Below are 25,527 nucleotides of genomic sequence, written 5' to 3'. Positions count from 1 at the left end.
TTTTATGCTGCCTCCTCTTTCTCTTACCTGGAAAACCTTGGTGCCTAATAGTAGTTATATGTTTACTTATTCATTTTCTACCATGTAATGCATACCATGGGCTTCCCTGGTGGTTCAGATGGTAAAGAATCTGCCTGAAGTGCAGGAGCATGTGTGTGTGCTAAGTCACTTCAGTTGTGTCTGACTCTTTGTGGCCCTATGGACTGTAGCCCGCCAGGCTCCTCGGCCCATGGGATTCTCCAGGCAAGAATACTGGAGTAGGTTGCTGTGCCCTACTCCAGGGGATCTTCCAAACTCAAAGATCGAACCCGTGTCTCTTATGTCTCCTGTATTGACAGGCGGGTTCTTTACCTCTAGCATCACCTGGGAAGTCCAGGAGACCCAGGTTCAATCACTGGGTCCAGAATATCCCTTGGAGAAGGGCATAGGAACCCACTCCTGTATTCTTGCCTAGAGAATCCCATGGACAGAGGAGCCTGGCCTGCTACAGTCCATGGGGTTGCAGAGAGTTGGACATGACTAAGCGACTAACACTTTCACTTTCAATGCATATCATAATCTTAAAATTATGGTATCAACACATATAACATCAATAAACCCTCTGAGGGGGGGAAAATATTTCTTTACAGATTTTTTTTAATCTGTGTGATTTATCTCACTAATGATGTTTAAAGTACCGTGTTCATATGTTACTTGATATCCTCCACAAATCTGTGGGGTGTGTGTGTGTGTGTGCGTGTGTGTGTGAGAGAGAATCATACAATTCATTAAGAAAAAACTAAGGTCATAGTAGCTAAATGGATAAAGATCAGGGTATCCATAATATGAAACTTTAATTTATAGATAATAATATTTTAAAAATGTTCAACCTCTCTGAAAGTTTTAACAGTAAGAACAAATCAAATCACCCGCAGGACATCTATTCTACCTCTCACATTGGAGAGCTTGTCCATGGTGGTGAAGTGCTATGGAATGAGCTCACCCATGAACTGTGTGGGGAGAACCGATGGCCCTGCCTTCCAGTTAACCGTCCCCAGCCTGAGAATGTTTATGTCGCTAAGTTGTGTCCAACTCTTCTGTGACCCCATGGACTGTAGACTGCAAGGCTCCTCTGTTCATGGGATTTCCCAGGCAAGAATACCGGACCGAGTTGCCATTTCCTTTTCCAGATGCTCTTCCTGACCCAGAGATCAAACCTGTATCTCCTGCATTGGCAGCCAGATTATTTACCACTGAGACACCAGGGAAGCCCAAGAATGTTTATACACTTAAGTTATTATTGCAAATTCTTGGAATCTATTATAAGAAAATAAAATACCAAAAGAAAGAAAATTGAGGCACAAAGATGTAAACTCGATTGCTACTTACAGTAGTAGAAAACTACTGCTGCTGCTGCTAAGTCGCTTCAGTCGTGTCCGACTCTGTGCGACCCCATAGACGGCAGCCCACCAGGCTCCCCAGTCCCTGGGATTCTCCAAGCAAGAACACTGGAGTGGGTTACCATTTCCTTCTCCAATGCTTGAAAGTGAAAAGTGAAAGTGAAGTCGCTCAGTTGTGTCTGACTCTTAGTGACCCCATGGACTGCAGCCTACCAGGCTCCTCCATCTGTGGGATTTTCCAGGCAAGAGTACTGGAGTGGGGTGCCATTGCCTTCTCCAGTAGAAAACTAGAAATAACAAATATAAATATATGGCATGGGCATTGGTAATACTATCTTAGGTATCATTGGCTTAAAAGACCAAAATAAGGTAAAATACATAGATTGTGTGCTCAGAATAACTAAAGGCCAAGGGGCTGCCAAGGGGCTGAACTGGAAAGTTGACAATTGCCCAGAAATTCTAAACAGAGAAAGCAGTGGAAGAGTGTGGTCATTGCTGATTTCCTGGAAGGACAGTCATGTGACTCTCCAATTGTATTACATCCATGATGTAATATTACATCAAGTAAGTATTACATCCATGATGAGAGAGGCAACTAGGTTTCATTCAACGTTATCAGGTATATTAATGATGCTTATATAAATTTTATGTAGTCTGTATGTTTATTTTTTATTTGTTTTTTTTTTCCAGGCTCAAGGATTCTTATTTCATTCAAAGGATTTTAAGCCATTACTGTCAATCCTTTTGATGAACAGATTGTCATAGGTTTTCCTGGGGATGGTCCTTCAAGCTGGCTTCTGTGTCCTTTTGACCCATTCTGTCATTTTTTAAGTAAGTCTGGCAGAACAGGGTGTTTCAGATTCATTGCGTACATTCCCTGGAATCAACCATTCCTACAGGGAACCCTTGTTCCTTTTTGTGGGAAACAGTATGTAGAAAGCAAGATCTGAGGAGTAGAGGTACTCACAACTTCTAGGCCTTTCTGAGCTAAGAAATTTTTTTCTCCCTCCCTCCATCCTTTTTTTCTCCCCCACCACTTGTCTTTCTCTTCATCCATCTATTAATGTTAAAAACCTGAACTCATTTGCTTTATTTAAGATAGAAATTAAAAACAAATAGTAGGTGTAAATCTCTTTTAACTGTGTTATTGTAGGGGAGGGATTTTGTATGTTATGTTTTGACCAGTTCGGTATTTGTACATAATTAAAGGATAGTACAATAAAAATAATGAGTCACGTAATAAAATATGAGAGATTCAAATGTATTAAGCAAGTTTGAAAAACATAGGTGATTTGCTATTGCAATGTTAAGTTAAACTAATTCATGTATCCTTCTGAAAGCTTTAGAAGTACATACTATAGTGTAGGGGTATGCCTTTGTAATTTATTAACTATTTTGCTATGAAGTTTGAAATCATGTCATACTTTGGGAAATATTTAGCATCTAAATACCTTAGATAGAAACTTGTATATTATATATTACTTTTAGGGAAGATTAGATTTCATTTAGTTTTTTCATTTTATAGAATTTTCTACATGCCTTTTGTAAGCTAAAATCTTCAATTTGCTTAATTCTTTATGACATTCCAATATTTGATGTAATGTTCATGTACAAAGTGATAGAGTTCTGTATCTTCATGTTACCCAGTTATTTAGTCCATTCTTTTTTTTTTTTCCTCCATGCAGTCTGAAGTCTCATTTAGATCCAAATGTTACCTAGCACCTTTAGTAAACTCAATTATCCACATACTTTAACAAGCATGCAGAGATATATGAATTAGTGCTACAAAAATAATTAGTTTGCACAATTCACACCCCTTCAAAGTTCAACTTCTGGAACAGTCTAAAGGGACAACCCTCTCAGAGTCCAAATCTATCTTCACCTTACCCCCTCAGCTTCAGATATCTGTTATTGTCTTAACTTTTGGTAAGAATCAGTATATGGAGAGGGAGATAAAACACTGGAGTGTTGATTTAAGTTTGGATGGGGAAAGGAAATGAGAACCCAGTTATTCACAGTCTCCTAGTGAAACTCACTTCAGTGAGGAATATTATTGTGATGACACTGTCTTCTGACCTTCTAGGACCTTCCACAGCGAGTTTGTAGAGATAATGCAAGGTCTCTGGAAACTGTGGGAAGTTGTATTCACTGAGAGTTCTGTAAAGGAGAATAAGGCACTGAATTAGCAAAGAAGATTAAAACACTTTCTGCATCAGCAAATGCTAATGGTAGAAAAGGGAGAACCATTAGCCTTATATTTTGTATCATGCAGATAAAAAGAATATTCTCAAATATCCCTTAATCCAAGGTAAACTGCAGCCCCATTATGAATTCTATGCAGACTCTGGGGAGTTATATATACCTGGATCACTGATAATATCTCTGTCCTTAACATCAGTCCTCTTTCCTGTTTCTCCTATCCTGTGTCACAGTACAGACTGCCCTATGTTACTGCAAGCTCCGACCCATGCCTGACCAAAAGGAGAAAAAATAAATTATGCAAAATAAATATCTTGACAATCAAAGGTGACCACACAGGTTACATTGGTGGTTTTAGACCAAATCATTCCTTTGAATGATATAATTAAGAAGCTATCCTGGGAGATATCCTAGGTTATTAAGGAGAAGAGGTGGTGAGCCCTGATTCATTGAGCCATTCTCTACAAGACACTTGGGCCAGTGACCAGGCTCACAGTTATTCCAACATGCTGGCCTGATCAGATTGGCAGGACTGGGAAGGATCATGTAACAGAGCTTCGATTTGAAGATTCCAGGAAGAGAAGCACTAAAGTGTTGTTGTCCAGTTGCTATTTTGCATCTGACTTTTTGCGACCCCATGGACTGTAGCACATGGGCTCCTTTGTCCCCCACTATCTCCTGGAGTTTGCTCAAACTCATGTCCATTGAGTTGGTGATACCATCCAACCATCTCATCCTCTGTCACCCCCTTCTCCTCCTGATCTCAGTCTTTCCCAGCATCAGGGTCTTTTTCTGATGCTCAAATTTGAATGTGCATACAGATCAATCAGGGATCTTGCTAAAATGCAGCTTCTGATTAGTAGGTTTGGAGAGGGCCTTGAGATTCTGCATGTTTCACTCCCAGGTGATGCTATTTGTATGTGGACCATGCTTTGAGTAAGAAGATTCAAATGTACTAAGGTACTGATGATAGAATGATTCTATCTGTAGGATGGAAAGGCACCACCTTTTGTTTTTATATAAAATAAGATATGTTCTTGAAATCTATGTGCAAATAAAATGTTGGTTTAAAAGCTCCAAGAGTCCAGGAACCATATGCACTGTACTTTCTGAGTCAGTCACAACTTCAAATGGTCTACTAAGTTGTCAAGGCCATATATCATGATTCTTGATCAGAAAATCTGATTCCTGTAATCAGAAGCTTGCTATTCACTGGTGGATTAGCTAGAAAAAGAACTGTGGTACAAGTAAAATCCCTTTTCTATTATACTTTCCCAAATTTATCTGTCTCATTAGGCACAGGTTTATATCAGACCTCTTCTAAGTGGGAGCACATGTATAACCATCTGATGTCTATAAAGCAGAAATCAGCTAACAACAGAGGAAGGAAGAAGCAGATTCCCCTCCAGTTCTCCTTATCTGAAAGAGAAACTTGTTGGATAGAGGAAGGATAATTTGTTATCCATATCATTAGGTAAGAGAGAAAGGCAAGGAAAAGTAAACTCCACCTCAAAAAAAAGTGAAAAAGTAGAAGTTGAATGGCAATTCAGATTATTAAGAGAGATTTGGAAGTTTGGAGTGGATACTGACTGTATTCCCACATGGCTCAGTTGAAGAAAGATGAAACAGGTAGGAAAGAGACAGAACATTTCTCAAAGCCCCTGCTCTTACTTGGCCACAAGGTAGACTCCGTGATGGTGAAACAGCACTTGGGAAAACTGGTTCCAGCAGTTCTTTCTCTTTAGAGCAGTATCCACCTCTTGAAGTCCAGAACAATTCAGCAGAACTCTCAGGGCATCCCGGGCATAGCTAAGGGCCCAAAGAAGAGAGTCATCACCTGCCAGTAACCGTTACATAACCAAATACAAATGACCTGGCTTTTCTACGATGGGCAGGATGCTGATTTTGGGAAAGGGGATGCTTCAAAGGAAAAGAGCACTAAATGGTCTTCATCTCTCCTGATTAACAGGGTGTGGGATGTGGAGTTAAACTGAAATTGTAGCATATAAAATCTAGGATTAATAATAGTGCAGCATATTAATTTATTAAAAGCTTATTAGCAAAAGATGCTAAATGATGTGAAAACATGCTAAAGGTGCCTGTTGATTGTCTTCTTTGGATGCTTTAAATAAATAGAATACATTCTTACCTACTTGAGATGATTTGGTGTATGTCTGCTTGAAAGAGAGTGGATTTTATTAGCATACTTAATATCTTAATGGGACAGATTGTGTTTGAGAGTCCTGCCTGGCAAAGATGAGGGCAAATAGCAGACAGTTGGGTCCAGATTACCCTGCACAGTAGCAAAGCTAACTGTAATCTCTTGGGCAAAAGAGAAAAGCTGAATTTACCTTATGTGGACAGAATAACAGACTTCCCAGGTGGCACTAGTGGTAAAGAACCCAGTTGCAAATGCAGGAGATATAAGAGATGCGGGTTCAATCCCTGGGTTGGGAAGATCCCCTGGAGGAGAGCATGGCAACCCACTCCAGTATTCTTGCCTGGAGAATCCCATGGAGAGAATTTCCTGGTGGGCTGTATAGTCCATGGGGTTGCAAAGAGTCAGACATGACTGAAGTGACTTAGCATGCATGCACACATGGACAGAATGGCAGCATGCTATCATAAGCCCACTCATCACATCACCAACCACAAAGCAACTTTACATTTCACAAAACACATTTGGGCATATTATTTCACCTTACACCTAATTTACCCTGAGAGATCACTATCAGGGTAAATGGCAGTACATGTCCAGCTTTGGACCTGCTGCTCCTCCTTACTCTTTCTCTCTGTGTGGTGGCCTCCCTTTGTGGCAGGAATAAACTGTGTTCTGTGGGAGTGATTTTTTTTTTATACACTACATACACATTCAGGGAAGGTCCTAGCTTACTTTGAGGTACTTAGGGTAATTACTTTTGCAAAGGCATCCTACCATTCAAAGGGGAGAAAACTATAATAAATGAATATACTGCACATGGGATTATGTAGTTCCAAAGGAACCCAAAGGAGTAGCGCATTTCTTATTCAGTCTGAAAAAAGCCCTAGTATCTCACAAAGGCCTGTCTTCTGTCATCAGTCTCAGGTTGCTGCTGTAAAAGAGTTGAAGCATGAGGGCCATCAAAAGCTGGGGGAAAAACTGGGCCACCACTTTCTTGTAAGGACCAAGAGGCAGTAATGTGCACAGGGCCTGGGATGCCTGTAATGGAAAGGTTTGGCGTCAAGAATGTAACCATCTCCCTTTAAACCCAGTCAGCAGTGATGAGGGACATGGAAAGGGAGGGACTCTGCAACCCTTCCCCCAACTTCCTTGAAGGAAACCTGAAGCGAGCATGTATACTCATTCATTCTATAACGGTCACTAAGTCCATTCTGAGGCAGGAACCGTGCCAAGCATTTTCTGGCCATGGGCTCCCAAAGCACTGTCAACAGTGCCTGACTGCCAAACTGGCAGGAAGCAAGCTGATTCCCAGGGAGGACACAGCTCCCCCGACTCCATGCCGACGTGGTTAATAACGCAGGTCCTCCCATTGCTTCAACAATCCAGGACAGTGAAATATTTAAGGCGGGGCAGGGCGTACCAGGTCACTAACAAATTGTTTGGTGCCCTGACCACTACAATACCTACAATATCAGAGAAACATATCTCACCACGTCATGTTTGTGGAACATTACCCATTTTTTCCTATTATATCTCTGTAAGACTTGAATTTACTCTCAGGAGTGCCAATGTGGATGCTTGGGAGATATATAATGATGGCATGAATGAGATTAGGCCTTCACATGCCTATCAAGTCTATGTGACCTGACTGGTGCCTACCTCTCTGACGATACCATCTCCTACACTTTCGCCCTTGCTTAGTTCTCTCCAGATGTTTTGACCTTGCTTCACTAACATAGCAGGTAAACTCCCATCACTACCTGGCTTTTGCCCTTCTCTCTGTCTAGGACTCTCATGCCCAGGTACCTGCAAGGATCACTCCCTCACCTCATTCAGGTCTTTGAATAGATTACTATAGTAGAGAGACCTACCCTGAGCAATTTACTGAAACCCTCCCAGCCACTTCGTTTTCCTACCCTGCTTTATATCTCTTCTAAGCTTTGTATCATCTGACATATGACACATTTTTTTGGTTCATTGTCTGTGTCTCTTATGAGACTGTAAGCTTTGTGATCATGGGTGTGCATTGAGTGAATGAATGAATGAGAGCCAAACTGTGTCAAGGAAGTATGACTGAGTCTGTGGGCAGATAGGAATTTCCATGATTAAGAAAACAATGACAACAAATAGAAATTAATCATTGTGTTATTTACCGCCACAGGCATCATATTCGTAGTGTCGAGAGAGAAAAGTTTTCTTTCTGTTATTATTTTCTCCATTTCTCTAGGCTTTCCTTTCAGTATCAACAAGATTGTCTTCAGTACATGAGGGACCACACTTGACTCAGAACCGGCTGCGTACCACATCAGTATCAAAATGCTGCAAACACAGACCCCCACCCCGATCATGAGAATCAAGTGCTTTTCATTTCCTGCTCAACAGTGCGACTCAAATCAGGAAAACAATCTTGGTTTTACATGTTTATAGAGCAAAGAAACTTCAGACAAGTCCAAAACAAACTGATATTCCCATTCCCAAATGATCCCATTAAGATTTTTGTCCTTGAAAACAGAGGAAGAATTTTAATAAGGTCTTATGGAAAATATAGTCTCTCAGTCTGCAAGTTCATTTCCTACTGTTATTTAAATATCTGTCCAGCTCAACGTCAGGAACTGATCAGCTTCTGTACCCCATACTCTTCCTGCCACCTTGTGACCTTGTTTGTCCAGGGATAATTGAATATTTTAAAACTGGTATCGATATACAAATTAATATATATGTAAATAAATCAATGTGAAAAGCTAGATAAGAAGGTAATTAAATAAAAATCTACATAACTTAAAAATTAGAAAGTTAAATTTAAAAACTAAGCCATTTCCCCAAATGTCACATATCTAATCATTTCACCAGATGTGACTAGAACCCCAGCTTCTCAGCCTCCAATTCCCAAGTTCCTTTCCCTACATACCTGCTACTGTTCAAGATTATTCTTACTGTTGCTCATCTTAAAAACAGTCCTCTGTGTTGGTATATTCTTGATACCTTGTCAAGCCGTGCTGAGTTCTGAACTCTGTTGCTCATTCTCTCTGCATTTGGGTCTTAATATGGGGCCCTGGCACTTCAGAACATGGACACACTCAGCTCTCTAAAACGCTAGTACCAAATGCTTTTGTCTGCAAGGCTTATTCATAGAACCATGCTTAGAACCACATGGACATCAAATCTTTCAAGGCCTCTTCCTTTACCTCTTTATCATATCCTCTGGCTGACCAGATCTTCTTTCTGTTTCTCCGTTTAAGCTTACCTACAAATTTCAGTCTTTTTTACGTCCATCCTCACCTACTATTACACAAGACCTGCTGGTGACCAGTTTAATAAAGTTCATCTAATTCTAATTATGTTTTCTTTCTGTACCTTCTCAGTTCATACTGTTTATGATGGACTCATTGGCAGCTTTTATCTTATATTCATGTGGGTATATTCACTCTCCTCAACAAAATGCTTGAAGGCTGGGAATACTTCACACACAGTGGGTACTCAGTTCCTACCTAAACAAGAAAACACTGAGTCTTATGAATATTTTTACTTTTCAAGAATTTCCTAAGTAGTAAAATCAGATCAGATCAGATCAGTTGCTCAGTCGTGTCCAACTCTTTGTGACCCCATGAATCGCAGCACGCCAGGTCTCCCTGTCCATCACCAACTCCCGGAGTTCACTGAGACTCACGTCCACTGGGTCAGTGATGCCATCCAGCCATCTCATTCTCTGTCACACCCTTCTCCTCTTGCCCCCAATCCCTCCCAGCATCAGAGTCTTTTCCAATGAGTCAACTCTTCGCATGAGGTGGCCAAAGTCCTGGAGTTTCAGCTTTAGCATCATTCCTTCCAAAGAACACCCAGGGCTGATCTCCTTCAGAATGGACTGGTTGGATCTCCTTGCAGTCCAAGGGACTCTCAAGAGTCTTCTCCAACACCACAGTTCAAAAGCATCAATTCTTCAGCGCTCAGCCTTCTTCACAGTCCAACTCTCACATCCATACATGACCACAGGAAAAACCATAGCCTTGACTAGATGAACCTTTGTTGGCAAAGTGATGTCTCTGCTTTTGAATATGCTATCTAGGTTGGTCATAACTTTCCTTACAAGGAGTAAGATTCTTTTAATTTCATGGCTGCAGTCACCATCTGTAGTGATTTTGGAGCCCAGAAAAATAAAGTCTGACACTGTTTCCACTGTTTGCCCATCTATTTCCCATGAAGTGGTGGGACTGGATGCCATGATCTTCGTTTTCTGAATGTTGAGCTTTAAGCCAATTTTTTCACTCTCCACTTTCACTTTCATCAAGAGGCTTTTTAGTTCCTCTTTACTTTCTGCCATAAGGGTGGTGTCATCTGCATATCTGAGGTTATTGATATTTCTCCCAGCAATCTTGATTCCAGCTTGTGTTTCTTCCAGTCCAGAGTTTCTCATGATGTACTCTGTATATAAGTTAAATAAACAGGGTGACAATATACAGCCTTGACATACTCCTTTTCCTCTTTGGAACCAGTCTGTTGTTCCATGTCCAGTTCTAACTGTTGCTTCCTGACCTGCATACAAATTTCTCAAGAGGCAGATCAGGTGGTCTGGTATTCCCATCTCTTTCAGAATTTTCCACAGTTTATTGTGATCCACAGAGTCAAAGGCTTTGGCATAGTCAATAAAGCAGAAATAGATGCTTTTCTGGAACTCTCTTGCTTTTTCCATGATCCAGCAGATGTTGGCAATTTGATCTCTCATTCCTCTGCCTTGTCTAAAACCAGCTTGAACATCTGGAAGTTCATGGTTCCTATATTGCTGAAGCCTGGCTTGGAGAATTTTGAGCATTACTTTACTAGCATGTGAGATGAGTGCAATTGTGCAGTAGTTTGAGCATTCTTTGGCATTGCCTTTCTTTGGTATTGGAATGAAAACTGACCTTTTCCAGTCCTGTGGCCACTGCTGAGTTTTCCAAATTTGCTTGCATATTGAGTGCAGCACTTTCACAGCATCATCTTTCACAAATATTTTCACAAATACTTAGTAAAATACTTTGTGAATTTAAGCTTCCTTAAAAAAATGCAATCTCTCCGTTGAAAAAAGTCAACAACAACAAGAACAACCAACAAAAAACCAACAAACTTGGTTGGCTTGTTGAAAAAATCAACAAAATTGGTTTAGTGTTTTGTTGATTTCATTGACCTCTTATAGACATTAATTTAATCCATGTAACAGCTTCATAGATAAAAAGCTTCCTCATGTCACAGATTAGGAAATTGAGGATCATGATGTTTATGAAACTTACATGATGTCACACAGGATATAAAGGTCAATTTGTTTCCAAGGCCTGCATTCTTTCCGTAATGTAACTTCCTGCCTATTACTCTCTTTTAGTAATAGAGAAGTAATGCCTTCCCTTCCAATGTATGAACTATAGAAATGGAGTAATGTGATTTAATAAGCTCTTCTAATTTGGCTGTTAGATTCATAAAGTCATGTAGGCTCACATTACCATCCTTTCTTCTTAAATATTTCTTATGATCCTGGATCATGAATTTCAAATAAACAGTTAAGGGACAGGGGACTCCCAAGTATACCTGGGAATTTTTTTGTTTTATTATCTTATTGGTGGGTGGAAATATCTTAGGTCTGTCCTTCATAAATGAAAAAAAAAAAAAAACCACTATGAATTCTATCACATATGGGGAAAAAACCATTATTACTTTGAGGAGAGGTTTTTCAATCTGGGATACACAACAGAACACAATTAAATCCTCGAATAAATAACAATTATCATTTCTTGATTGTCTACTGTGTGTCACATATTTTATGAAGCTACACATACTGTATATGATCTTAGTTAAACCTTACAATCATCTCATGTGGTGTAAAAATAGACATTATCTTTCAGGAAAAAAAGAAACGAGATCTGACCTGCCCTGCTCTATCTGACTCTCAAGACTGAACAAACCCTGCATGAGGGGCCTTACTCATCTGCTGGTACTGGATAGTCCATAAGTTGAAAGATGACCTTCTTTGGTGAAGTACGTGTCAACAAGGTGATGACCCGCAACATAGCTTCCCTCAAAATGGGAGAATCATCTCCACACAATTGCTTATAAATAGTATCCACAATTTTAGACACCTGTAAAAGCAATTTCACAGGCCAATTAGAGTCTCTTATTCCCTAGGCACTTATAAACCAAACATTTCTTAGACATTAAGAATTTAGTCTTTCTCAGAATAACCGAGGCAGCAACTAACACACAAATAAGCACCAATGGAAAGCATATTTATGTGCTTTTTTACACAATGAAATGATTATTTGCATGAGAAATTAACATGCATTTATTTTTTTCCTTGACTTTTTAAAAAATGTAATACTATTTATTTGATTTCAAAAACATTTAAGTACTCCAAACATACAAACAAAATTAATAGGACATTGCAGATCATGTTTAGTACAGAAGGTTCTTGAACTTTCATTGGTGCAGTGGCTCTTGGCTTTGTTGACAATGCAGAGTTCTATGGTTTGTTTAAAAAAGTTTAAAACTACTGTACTTCAGTGAAAGTGAAAGTCGCTTAGTCGAGTCCAACTGTTTGCGAACCTGTGGACTATACAGTCCATGGAATTCTCTAGGCCAGAATACTGGAGTGGATAGCCTTTCCCTTCTCCAGGGGATCTTCCCAACCCAGGGATCAAACCCAGGTCTCCTGCATTGCAGACGGATTCTTTACCAGCTGAGCCACAAGGGAAGTACTTCAATGAAAAATGATCCAAAACAATTCTCATTCCAGCTGACTCTCTCCTTTTCCACAGCTAATAATGGCAGCAGGATGCTATGTCACTATATACAAAAACAAGACAACCTTGGATGCCCACTGTAGTGTCCACAGATCCAGTTCCACAGTGCACGCCCTGAGCTACGGACCCTCTGGAAGGCATTGCCCCACAGCCTCCACACCAAACAAGGAACATTAAGAGTGTATCTCAGTTGCTTTGTTCTTTTACAAACTATGCATACATACAGTTGAGAACTTGGGATTTCTAGCCAATGACCATAAAGTTAACCCATAATCTTACAAATTAAAAAAAAAATGCCAGGAACATCTTAAAATGCCTTGTCACACCAACAGCAAAATGCAGAGTGAGGAGAATATGAGAGCCTTTTCATTTTAGAAATATGTTGTACAACACTGATACAGTTTTCATACAGTTTTGTACAGTTTGATACACCCATGGTCACTTCATGTAAACCACTGACAATTACTAGAACACTCTGAGAGACTAAGACATGATCATGATCCAATTGGGTAATTAAACCTAATGAGGGCAACAGACACATCTCATGCTTGCTGCCTCCATGAGAGTCGCTGCCTCCATGAGAGTCATCGCCTTCAAGTTTTATTGAGATCATAATTGACAAAAAGCATTGTATAAGTTTAAAGCATATAGCACAATGATTTGATGCCCATACATCATGAAATGATTACCACAATAAGTTTAGCATACATCCATCATGTAAAATAAAAGGAAAAGAAAAAATATTTTCTGGTGAAGAACTCTTAGAATTTACTCTCAACAACTTGCATATATAATATACAGCAGTGTTAGTTACATTTATCATGTTGTGCCTTATATCCCTAGTACTTATTTATCTTCTAACTGGAAATTACACCTCCCACCGGCCTTTGGCAAGCCACAAATCCTATCTCCTTTTCTATGAATTTAATTTGTTTTTGAAATATAATTGACCTACAACACTTCCTTAGTTTCTGGTGTACAACATAGTGATTCCATATTTCTATATGTTACAAAATGTTCACCATGTAAATTTCTCATCTGTCATTGTGTGAAGATATTACATTATTCTTGGCTATGTTTGCCACACTGTAACTTTCATCATCATTACTCATTCTAGGAGGCTCTCCAAGATCAGTGTGTTTGACCCACATTCTTTCTGAATTACTGCTTCTGCCCTGGGTCTTTGAGCATGTAAGTTTTACCGTGTATGCTTTAAGAGTAAAGTCTTCGTTTCTTACAGCCCTCTGACTCTCCTGAAAGCAAGGCTCAGAGGCCTTCAAAATCAGATATTCTGGGAGTTCATCTGTCTGGTGCAAACAGACCCCAAGCTGGCTAGCCCAATGTGGGCTTTAGATGCCTTACTCCTTGGGCAGAACCTCTGAAATTGTGATTATCCTCTGCTTCATTGGTCTCCAACCTGGGGGTATGGATATTGACTGTATAGTGTGTCTGACTTCCTACCCATCTTATTGTGCTTCCTTCTTTAGTTCTTTAGTTGTAGATTTGTTTTTCTGCTAGTCTCCTAGTCTTTCTCATCAATAGTTGCTCTGTCAGTCAGTCAGTTGACTTGCTCAGTCGTATCCGACTCTTTGCGACCCCATGAATCGCAGCACACCTGGCCTCTCTGTCCAATCACCAAATCCCACAGTTCACTCAAACTCACATCCATCAAGTTGGTGATGCCATCCAGTCATCTCATCCTCTGTTGTCCCCTTCTCCTCTTGCCCTCAATCCCTCCCAGCATCAAAGTCTTTTCCAATGAGTCAGCTCTTTGCATGAGGTGGCCAAAGTCCTGGAGTTTCAGCTTTAGCATCATTCCTGCCAAAGAACACCCAGGACTGATCTCCTTCAGAATGGACTGGTTGTATATCCTTGCAGTCCAAGGGACTCTCAAGAGTCTTCTCCAACACCACAGTTCAAAAGCATCCATTCTTCGGCACTCAGCTTTCTTCACAGTCCAAGTCTCACATCCATACATGACCACTGGAAAAACCATAGCCTTGACTAGACGGACTTTGTTGGCAAAGTAATGTCTCTGCTTTTGAATATGCTATCTAGGTTGGTCATAACTTTCCTTCTAAGCAGTAAGCGTCTATTAATTTCATGGCTGCGATCACCATCTGCAGTGATTTTGGAGCCCAAAAATATAAAGTCTGATGCTGTTTCCACTGTTTCCCCATCTATTTGCCATGAAGTGATGGGACCAGATGCCATGATCTTAGTTTTCTGAATGTTGAGCTTTAAGCCACTTTTTCACTCTCCTCTTTCACTTTCATCAAGAGGCTTTTTAGTTCCTCTTCACTTTCTGCCATAAGGGTGGTGTCATCTGCATATCTGAGGTTATTGATATCTCTCCCAGCAATCTTCATTCCAGCTTGTGCTTCTTCCAGCCCAGTGTTTATCATGATGTACTCTGCATAGAAGTTAAATAAGCAGGGTGACAATATACACCCTTGACGTACTCCTTTTCCTATTTGGAACCAGTCTGTGGTTCCATGTCCAGTTCTAACTATTGTTTCCTGACCTGCATATAGGTTTCTCAAGAGGCAGGTCAGGTGGTCTGGTATTGCCACTTCTTTCAGAATTTTCCACAGTTTATTGTGATCCACACAGTCAAAGGCTTTGGCATAGTCAATAAAGCAGAAATAGATGTTTTTCTGGAACTCTCTTGCTTTTTTGATGATCCAGTGGATGTTGGCAATTTGATCTCTGGTTCCTTTGCCTTTTCTAAAACCAGCTTGAACATCTGGAAGTTCATGGTTCAGTATTTCTGAAGCCTGGCTTGGAGAATTTTGAGCATTACTTTACTAGCATGTGAGATGCATGCAATTGTGCAGCAGTTCAATTCTTTGTTCAATTCTTTGGCATTGCCTTTCTTACAGATTAGAATGAAAACTGAGCTTTTCCAGTCCTGTGGCCACTGCTGAGTTTTCCAAAGTTGCCGGCATATTGAGTGCAGCACTTTCACAGCATCATCTTCCAGGATTTGAAATAGCTCCACTGGAATTCCATCACCTCCACTAGCTTTGTTTGTAGTGATGCTTCCTAAGGCCCGCTTGACTTCTCATTCCAGGGTGTCAGGCTGTAGGTGAGTGATTACATCATCATGGTTATCAGGGTCATGAAGATCTTTTTTGTACAGTTCTTCTGTGTATTCTTACCACCTCTTCTTAATATCTACTGCTTCTGTTACGTCCATACCATTTCTGTCCTTTATTGTCCCCATCTTTGCATGAAATGTTTTCTTGGTATTTCTAATTTTCTTGAAGAGATCTCTAGTCTTTCCCATTCTGTTGCTTTCCTCTATTTCTTTGCACTGATTGCTGAGGAAGGCTTTCTTATCTCTCCTTGCTCTTCTTTAGAACTCTGCATTCAGATGCTTATATCTTTCCTTTTCTCCTTTGCTTTTCACTTCTCTTCTTTTCACAGCTATTTGTAAGGCCTCCCCAGACAGCCATTTTGCTTTTTTGCATTTCTTTTCCATGGGGATGTTCTTGATCCCTGTCTCCTATACAGTGTCACGAACATTGTTAGAAATGTTAGAAATATTATTATTTTACATGTAGCTGTTCAATTTTCTGAGCACAACTTGAAGAGATTGTCTTTTCTCCATTGTATATTACTTTCTTTGTTGTAGATTCATTGACCATAGGTGTGTGGGATTATTTCTAGGCTTTCTGTGTTGTTCTATTGATCTATGTATCTGTTTCTGTTGCCAGTACCATACTATTTTGATTACTGTAGCTTTGTAATATAATTTGACGTAAAGAAGTGTGATTCATTCAGGTCCATTCTTCTTTCTCTAGATTGTTTTGGGTATTTGGGGGTCTTTTATGTTTCCATATAAATTTAAAAATTTTTTGTTCTAGTTCTTAGAAAAATGCCATTGGTAATTTCATAGAGATTCCATTGGATGTATACACTGTTTGGGGTAGTCTACTCATTTTTGTAAAAAGTGTATTTATTTATTTTTGGCTATATTAGGTCTTTGTTACTGCATGTGGGGCTCTGATTCTGCTGAGCAGGGGCTACACTTCATTGCAGTACATGGACTTCTTATTGTAGTGATTTCTCTCATGTGGAGCATGGGCTGTGAAGCATGGGTTCTAGAGTACAGGTTCAGAGAGTTGTGATGCATGGGCTTAGTTGCTCCACAGCATGTGGGATCTTCCTGGACCAGGGATTATAACTATGTCCCCTTCATTGGCAGGTGTATTTTGAACCACTGGACCACCAAAGAAGTCTCAACCTAGTTGCTTTAATAATACTCCTCCAATCCAAGAATATGGTATATCTTTACTTCCCTTTGTGTCATCTTCAATTTTATCACCAACCTTTTAAACTTTTTCTAGTATAGGTCTTTTGCCTCCTTATTTTCAGTTCAGTTCAGTTCAGTTGCTCAGTCATGTCCAACTCTTTGTGACCTCATGGACAGCAGCACACCAGGTTTTCCTGTCCATCACCAAATCCCGGAACTTACTCAAACTCATGTCCATCAAGTCGGGGATGCCATCAAACCATCTCATCCTCTGTCATCCCCTTCTCCTCCAGCCTTCATCTTGCCCAGCATCAGGGTCTTTTCCAATGAGTCAGTGCTTCACATCCAGTGGGAAAGTATTGGAGTTTCAGCTTCAGCATCAGTCCTTCCAATGAATATTCAGAACTGATTTAATTTAGGATTGACTGGTTTCATCTCCTTGCAGTCTAAGGAACTCTCAAGAGTCTTCTCCAACACCACAGTTCAAACGCATCCATTCTTCGGTACTTAGGTTTCTTTATAGTTCAACTCTCACATCCATGCATGACTACTGGAAAAACCATAGCTTTGACTAAACAGACCTTTGTTGGCAAAGTAATGTCTTTGCTTTTTAATATGCTGTCTAGGTTGGTCATAACTTTACTTCCAAGGAGCAAGCATCTTTTAATTTCATGCCTGTAGCCACCATCTGCATTGATTTTGGAGCCTAAGAAAATAAAGTCTGTCATGGTTTCCATTGTGTCCCCATCTATTTGCCATGAAGTGAGGGACTGGATGCCATGATCTTAGTTTTCTGAATGTTGAGTTTTAAGCCAACTTTTACACTTTCCTCTTTCACTTTCATCAATAGGCTCTTTAGTTCCCCTTCACTTTCTGCCATAAGGGTGGTGTCATCTGCATATCTGAAGTTATTGATATTTCACCCAGCAGTCTTGATTCCAACTTGTGCTTCATCCAGCCCAGCATTTTGTATGATGTACTCTGCATATAATTTAAATAAGCAGGGTGAAAATATACAGCCTTGACATACTCCTTTCCCGATTTGAAAACAGTCTGTTGTTCTATGTCTGGTTCTAACTGTTGCTTCTTGACCTGCATACAGATTTCTCAGGAGGCATGTCAGGGGTCTGGTATTCCCATCTCTTTAAGAATTTTCCACAGTTTGTTGTGATCCACACAGCCAAAGGCTTTGGTGTGGTCAATAAAACAGAAGTAGATGTTTTTCTGGAACTCTCTTGCCTTTTTGATGATCAAATGGATGTTGGCAATTTTATCTCTGGTTCCTCTGCATTTTCTAAATCCAGATTGAACATCTGGAAGTTCACTGTTCATGTATTGTTGAAGCCTGACTTAGAGAATTTTTAGCATTACTTTGCTAGTGTGTGAGATGAGTGCAATTGTACGGCAGTTTGAACATTCTTTGGCATTGCCTTTCTTACAGATTGGAATGAAAACTGACCTTTTCCAGTACTGTGGCCACTGCTGAGTTTTCCAAAGTTGCTGGCATATTGAGGGCAGCACTTTCACAGAATCATCTTCCAGGATTTGAAATAGCTCAACTGGAATTCCATCACCTCCACTAGCTTTGTTTGTAGTGATGCTTCCTAAGGCCCGCTTGACTTCTCATTCCAGGATATCGGGCTGTAGGTGAGTGATTACATCATCATGGTTATCAGGATCATGAGGATCTTTTTTGTACAGTTGTTCTGTGTATTCTTGCCACCTCTTCTTAATATCTTCTGCTTCTGCTACACCCATACCATTTCTGTCCTTTATTGTCCCCATCTTTGCATGAAATGTTTTCTTGGTATTTCTAATTTTCTTGAAGAGATCTTTAGTCTTTCCCATTCTGTTGTTTTCCTCTATTTCTTTGCACTGATTGCTGAGGAAGGCTTTCTTATCTCTCCTTGCTATTCTTTGGAACTCTGCATTCAGATGTTTATATCTTTCCTTTTCTCCTTTGCCTTTTGCTTCTCTTCTTTTCACAGTTATTTGTAAGACTTCTTCAAACAACCATTTTGCCTACATTTCTTTTTCTTGGGGATGGTCTTGATCACTGCCTCCTGTACAATATCACGAACCTCTATCCATAGTTCTTCAGGCACTCTATCAGATCTAATGCCTTGAATCCATTTCTCTCTTCCACTGTATAATCGCTAGGGATTTCATTTAGATCATACCTGAATGGTCTAGTGGTTTTCCTACTTTATTCAATTTATGTCTGAATTTGGCAATAAGGAGTTCATGATCTGAGCCACAGTCAGCTCCTGGTCTTGTTTTTGCTGACTGTATAGAGCTTCTCCATCTTTGGGTGCAAAGAATATAATCAGTCTGATTTTGGTGTTGACCATCTGGTGATGTCCATGTGTAGAGTCTTCTATTGTGTTGTTGGAAGGGGGCGTTTCCTATGACCAGTGCATTCCCTTGACAAATGTTAGCCTTTGACCTGCTTTGTTTTGTACTCCAAGGCCAAATTTGCCTGTTATTCCAGGTTATCTCTTGACTTCCTACTTTTGCATTCCAGTCCCCTACAATGAAAAGGACATCTTTTTTGGGTGTTAGTTCTGAAAAGTCTTGTAGCCATTCAACTTTAGCTTCTTCAGTATTACTGGTTGCGGCATAGACCTGGATTACCATGATATTGAAAGGTTTGCCTTGGAAAAGAACAGAGATCATTGTCGTTTTTGAGATTGTATTCAAGTATTGCATTTTGGACTCTTTTGTTTACTATCATTGCTACTCTATTTCTTCTAAGGGATTCTTGCCCACAGTAATAGATATAATGGCCATCTGAGTTAAATTCACATATTCCAGTTCATTTTAGTTCACTGATTCCTAAAACATTGATGTTCACTCTTGCCATCTCCTGTTTGACCACTTCCAATTTGCCTTGATTCATGGACCTAACATTCCAGGTTCCTATACAATATTGCTCTTTATAGCATCGGACTTTGCTTCCAACATCAGTCACATCCACAACTGGGTGTTGTCTTTACTTTGACTCCATCTCTTCATTCTTTCTGGAGTTACTGCTCCACTGATCTTCAGTAGCATATTGGGCACCTACCGACTTGAGGAGTTCATCTTTCAGTGTCCTGACTTTTGCCTTTTCATGCTGTTCATGGCGTTCCCAAGGCAAGAATACTGAAGTGGTTTGCCATTCCCTTCTCTGGTGGACCATGTTGCATAGGTTTATTTTATTCTTTTTGATGTGATGGTAAATGAGATTGTTTCCTTAATTTCACTTTCTAATCTTTTATGGTTAGTGTATAGAAATGCTACATATTTCTGCATATTTATTTTTCATCCTGCAACTTTACCGAATTCATTGATGAGTTTTAGTAGTTTTCTGGTAGCATCTTAAGAATTTTCAATCTATAGTATCACATCATCTGCAAACAGTAACAGTTTTACTTCTTCCTTTCCAATTAGATTCCCTTTATTTCTTTTTCTTCTCTGATTACTGTGAATAATACTTCTGAAACTGTGTTTAATGAAAGTGGTGTTTAACTGTCTTGTTACTGATCTTAGAGGAAATGCTTTCAGCTTTTCACATTGAGTATTATGTTAGATGTGGGTTTGTCATATATGGTCTTTATTGTGTTGAGGTATGTTCCCTCTGTGCCCACTCTCTGAAGAGTTTTTTTTATCATAAATGGATGTTGAATTTTATCAAAAGATTTTTCTGCATCTGCTGTAATGATCACATGGATTTGTTCTTCAATTTTTTAATGTTTTATATCACATTATGATTGATTTGCAGATTTTGTAAAATCCTTGCATCTGTGGGATAAATCCCACTTGGCCATGGTATATGATCCTTTTAGTGTATTTTTGGATTTGGTTTGCTAACATTTTATTGAGGATCTTTATGTCTATAATCATCAGTGATATTGGTGTGTAATTTTCTTTTTTGTGTTTTTTTTTTATTATTTTTTAAATTATTTTATTTTATTTTTTATCTTTACAATATTGTATTGGTTTTGCCATATATCAACATGAATCTGCCACAGGTATACACGTGTTCCCATCCTTAACCCTCCTTTCTCCTCCCTCCCCGTACCATCCCTCTGGGCCGTCCCAGTGCACCAGCCCCAAGCATCCAGTATCGTGCATCGAACCTGGACTGGCAACTCATTTCATATATGATATTATACATGTTTTAATGTCATTCTCCCAAACCATTTTTGTCTGGTTTTGGTATCAGGGTGATGATGGCATTATAGAATTAGTTCTAAAGTATTCCTTTGCAATTTTTTGGGAACAATTTTAGTAGCATAGATGTTTAGTAGATGTTAGTAGTATAGATGTTTAGTATAGTAGTTTTCTCTAAATATTTGGTAGAATTTGCCTGTGAAGCTACCCATTCTGGAACTTTTGCTTGTTGAAAGTTTTTAAATCACAGTTTAAATTTCAGAACTTGCTATTAGTCTGTTCATATTTTCTATTTCTTCCTGGTTCAGTCTTGGGGGATTTTAGCTTTCTGAGAGTTTGTCCATTTCTTCTATATTGTCCATTTTGGAGTGTATAGTTGCTTCTAGTAGTAGTATGATCCTTTGCATTTCTGTTGTATCCATTGTAACTTTTCCATTTTCATTTCTAGTTTTATTGATTTGGGTCCTCTCCCTTTTTTTTTTTTTTTCCTCTTTATGAGTCTAGCTAAAGGTTTATCAGTTTTTAAAATATTTTCAAAGAACCATCTTTTATTTTTATTGATCTTTTCTTTCTTTAGTCTATATTTCATTTATGTCTGCTCTGATCTTTATGATTTCTTTTCTCCTATTAATTCTGAATTTTTTTTGTTCTTTCTCTAGTTGCTTTAGGTGTAAGTTAGGCTGTTTATCTGAGATTTTTCTTGTTTTTTGATAACCTCATATCGCTTTAAGCTTAGCTCTTAGAACTGCTTTTGCTGCATTGCATAGATTTTAGATCATTGTTTTAATTTTCATTTGTTTCCAGGTATTTATTTCCTCTTTGATTTCCTTAGTGATCCACTGGTTGTTTAGGAGCATATTGTTTAGGTTCCATGTATTTGTGCTTTTTGGAGAAGGCAATGGCACCCCACTCCGGTACTCTTGCCTGGAAAATCCCATGAACTGAGGAGCCTGGTGGGCTACACAGTCCATGGGGTCGCTAAGAGTCGAACACGACTGAGCGACTTCACTTTCACTTTTCACTTTCATGCATTGGAGAAGGAAATGGCAACCCACTCCAGTGTTCTTGTCTGGAGAATCCCAGGGACGGGGGAGCCTGGTGGGCTGCCGTCTACGGGGTCGCACAGAGTCGGACACGACTGAAGCGACAGCAGTAGTAGTAGTAGTATTTGTGCTTTTTAGATTTTCCCTTATAGTTGATTTCTAATTGCATAGTGTTGTAGTTGGAAAAGATGTTTGATATGATTTCAATTTTATAAATTAATGAAGCTTGCTTTGTGGCCCAGAACTATCCTGGAGACTGTTCCATGTGCTCTTAAAAAGAATGTATATTCTGCTGCTTTCAGATGGAATGCTCCATCTAAATATAAATTCAGTCTATCTAGTCTAATGTGTCACCTGTATTTCCTTATTGATGTTTTGTCTAGATGATCTGTCCATTGTTGTAAGTGGGATGATAAATTTTCCCACTATGATTGTGTTGCTGTTATTTTCTCCTTTTGTGTTTGATAATGTTTGTCTGATATATTGAGATGCTCTTATGATGGGGGGACATAGAAATTTACAATTGTTATTTCTATTCCTTGGGTTGATCCCTCAATCATTATGTAGTGTCCTTTTTTTGTCTCAGATAACAGGCTTTATATTAAAGTCTATTTTGTCAGATAAGTATTGCTACTTCAGCTCTCTTTTGATTTCTATTTGCATGGAATATCTTTTTCTAACACCTCACTTTTGTCTGTATATGTCTCTAGATCTTAAGTAGGTCTTCTGTAGGCTGCATATATATGAGTCCTACTTTTGTATCCATTCAGCCAATCTATGTCTTTGGTTGGAGCATTTATTCCATTTATATTTAAGGTAATTATCAATATGTGGATTCTTATTGCCATTTTGTTGATAGTTTTGAATTTGTGTTTTGTAGATATTTTCCTCCCTTTCTTCTTTTGTGATTTGATGACTATCTTTAGTGTTGTGTTTGGATACCTTTTTTGTGTGTATAACCATTACAAATTTTTGATTTGCGGTTACCATGACATTTGGGATAGCAGTCTATATATATGTACATGATTATTTTAAGTTCCTGATCTCTTAATTTCAAATGCATTTTTAATATCCTGCATTTGTACTCTTCTTCTCTCATGATTACTGATTTTGATATCATATTTGTCTGTGGATAATCTCCTACATTTACTGGTGAGCTAATACTTTCATAATTTTTTTTGTTTCTACTTGTAGTCTCTTATTTTCCACTTTGAGAAGTTTCTTTAGCATTTATTGTAAAGCTAGTTTGGTGGTGCTGAATTCTTGTAGCTTTTGCTTGTATGTAAAGCTTTTGATTTATCTATCAAATCTGAATGAGATTATTTCTCTTTTATCACTTTAAATATATTATTCCACTCCCCCTTGGTCTACAGTTTCTGCTAACAAATCAACTGATAACTATTTGGGAATTTCTTTGTTATGTTATTTGTTGCTTTAAATGTTTTCTCTGTGTTTAAGTTTTGTCAATTTGATTACAGTGTGTCTCTGTGTGTTCTTGCTTGGATTAGTCCTGTATGGGATTCTCTGTGCTTCTTGAACTTAGGTGATTGTTTCCTTTCCTGTGTTAGGGACATTTTCAGCTGTTATCTTTTCAAATATTTTCTCAGCTTCTTTCTCTCCCTGTTTTACTTCTGGGACATCTATAATGTGAATGTTGGTGTATTTGACCCCGTTGTCTCTTAAACTGTCCTCACTCCTTTTCGTTCTATTTTCTTTATTCTGTTCTGCAGCAGTCATTTCCAATATTTTGTTTTCCAACTCACTGATTCATTATTCTGCCTCACATATTCCACCCTTAATTCCTTTGAGTGTATTTTTCATTTCAGTTATTGTATTCTTGAAGAGAAAGCAATGGCACCCCACTCCAGTACTCTTGCCTGGAAAATCCCATGGATGGAGGAGCCTGGTGGGCTACAGTCCATGGGGTCGCTAAGAGTCATACACAACTGAGCGACTTCACTTTCACTGTTCACTTTCATGCATTGGAGAAGGAAATGGCAACCCACTCCAGTGTTCTTGCCTGGAGAATCCCAGGGATGGGGAAGCCTGGTTGGGCTGCTGTCTATGGGGTCGTACAGAGTTGGACATGACTGAAGCGACTTAGCAGCAGCAGCAGCAGCATTGTATTCTTGAAACACAAGTTGTATACACACACACACGTGTGCACATGAAGTGAAGTGAAAGTCACTCAGTTGTGTCTGACTCTCTGCAACCCCATGGACTGTGGCCCACTAGGCTCCTTTGCCCATGGAATTATCCAGGCAAGAATACTGGAGTGGGTAACATTTCCTTTTTCTAGGGGATCTTCCTAACCCAGGGATTGAACTCAGGTTTCCCACATTGCAGGTGGATTATTTACTATTTGAGCCACCAGGGAAACCCAAAGAAATTGGGCTTCGAAGAGATTGAAAGTACTCAAGAAATTGAGCACCGAAGAATTGATGCTTTTGAACTGTGTTGTTGGAGAAGACTATTGAGAGTCCCCTGGACTGCCAGGAGACCAAACCAGTCAATCATAAAGGAAATCAGTCCTGAATATTCATTGGAAGGACTGATGCTGAAACTGGAGCTCCAATAGTTTGGCCACCTGATGTGAAGAACTGACTCATTAGAAAAGATCCTGATGCTGGGCAAGATTGAAGGCAGGAGGAGAAGGGGATGACAGAGGATGAGTTGGTTGGATGGCATCACTAACTTGATGGACATGAGTTTGAACATGCTCTGGGAGTTGGTGATGGGCAGGGAAGCCTGGCGTGCTGCAGTCCATGGGGTTGCAAAGAGTCAGACACAACTGAGTGACTGAACTGAACTAAACTGATTGTATTCTTGATAAAAACTTCTTGTGACTTCTTGTTCTGTGAATCCATTCTTTTCCCAAGTTCTTGAATCATCTTTATGTTCATTACTTTGAACTCCTTTCTTGGATAGATTGCCTTTTTCCACTTCATTTCACTTAGTTGTCCTTCTGAAGTTTTATCTTGTTCCTTTGCCTGGAACATTTCTTTGCCATCTATTTCTCGGTCTTTTTTCTAAATTTCTATTTGTATTTTTATGCATGTAGTAGGTTAGTTATGTTTCTTGACCTTGGAGAAGTGACGCTCTGTAGGGGATGTCCTATGTATCACAGCAGTACATTTTCCTCTTATTACCCAATGGCCAGGGACTAACTGGCCCCAGGGTAGTTTCTGACCTGTGTTTGCACACTCAGTTCTGCAGGCTGTGGAATTATGATTTTCTTAGTCTAGTGTCTGCCCCCTGGTGGGGGAGGCTGGATTAGAGGCTTGTGCCGGCTTCCTGGTGGGAGGAGTAGGTGCCTGCCCTCTGGTGGGTAGAAATGGGTCATGGTTCTCTTGCGGACAGCGACATGTCAAGGGGTGTATCTGTTGGTGGCTGTGGGCTCAGGAAGTCTTTAGGCAGCCTGTCTGCTGTTGGGTGTGGCTGTGTTCCAACTCTGTTGTTTGACCTGAAGGGCCCCAACACTAAAGACTACAGGCTGTTGCATGGGGCCAGGTCTTGGTGCCAAAGACCCAAAAAAGACATTTTACTCATGTAGATGAACACTCCCCAA

At 39.5% G+C, this 25,527-nt stretch overlaps 1 protein-coding gene across 1 annotated transcript in view; it reads right to left on the bottom strand.

Annotated features, from left to right (window-relative positions):
* Positions 1–25,527, bottom strand: part of MROH9 (maestro heat like repeat family member 9) — a 118,009-nt gene that overhangs the window by 33,867 nt on the left and 58,615 nt on the right. The window contains exons 9-13 of the mRNA XM_055583777.1: positions 11,689–11,843; positions 7,893–8,058; positions 6,635–6,777; positions 5,250–5,387; positions 3,416–3,536 (exon numbers count right to left, since the gene is read on the bottom strand). Coding sequence (XP_055439752.1) covers positions 3,416–3,536; positions 5,250–5,387; positions 6,635–6,777; positions 7,893–8,058; positions 11,689–11,843 — 723 coding nt within the window. The remainder of the gene's footprint in view (positions 1–3,415; positions 3,537–5,249; positions 5,388–6,634; positions 6,778–7,892; positions 8,059–11,688; positions 11,844–25,527) is intronic.

This window comes from Bubalus kerabau, chromosome 5, assembly GCF_029407905.1.
Source record: "Bubalus kerabau isolate K-KA32 ecotype Philippines breed swamp buffalo chromosome 5, PCC_UOA_SB_1v2, whole genome shotgun sequence".
Classification (NCBI taxonomy): Eukaryota; Metazoa; Chordata; class Mammalia; order Artiodactyla; family Bovidae; genus Bubalus; species Bubalus kerabau.
This window is presented reverse-complemented; position numbering and strand designations above follow the sequence as displayed.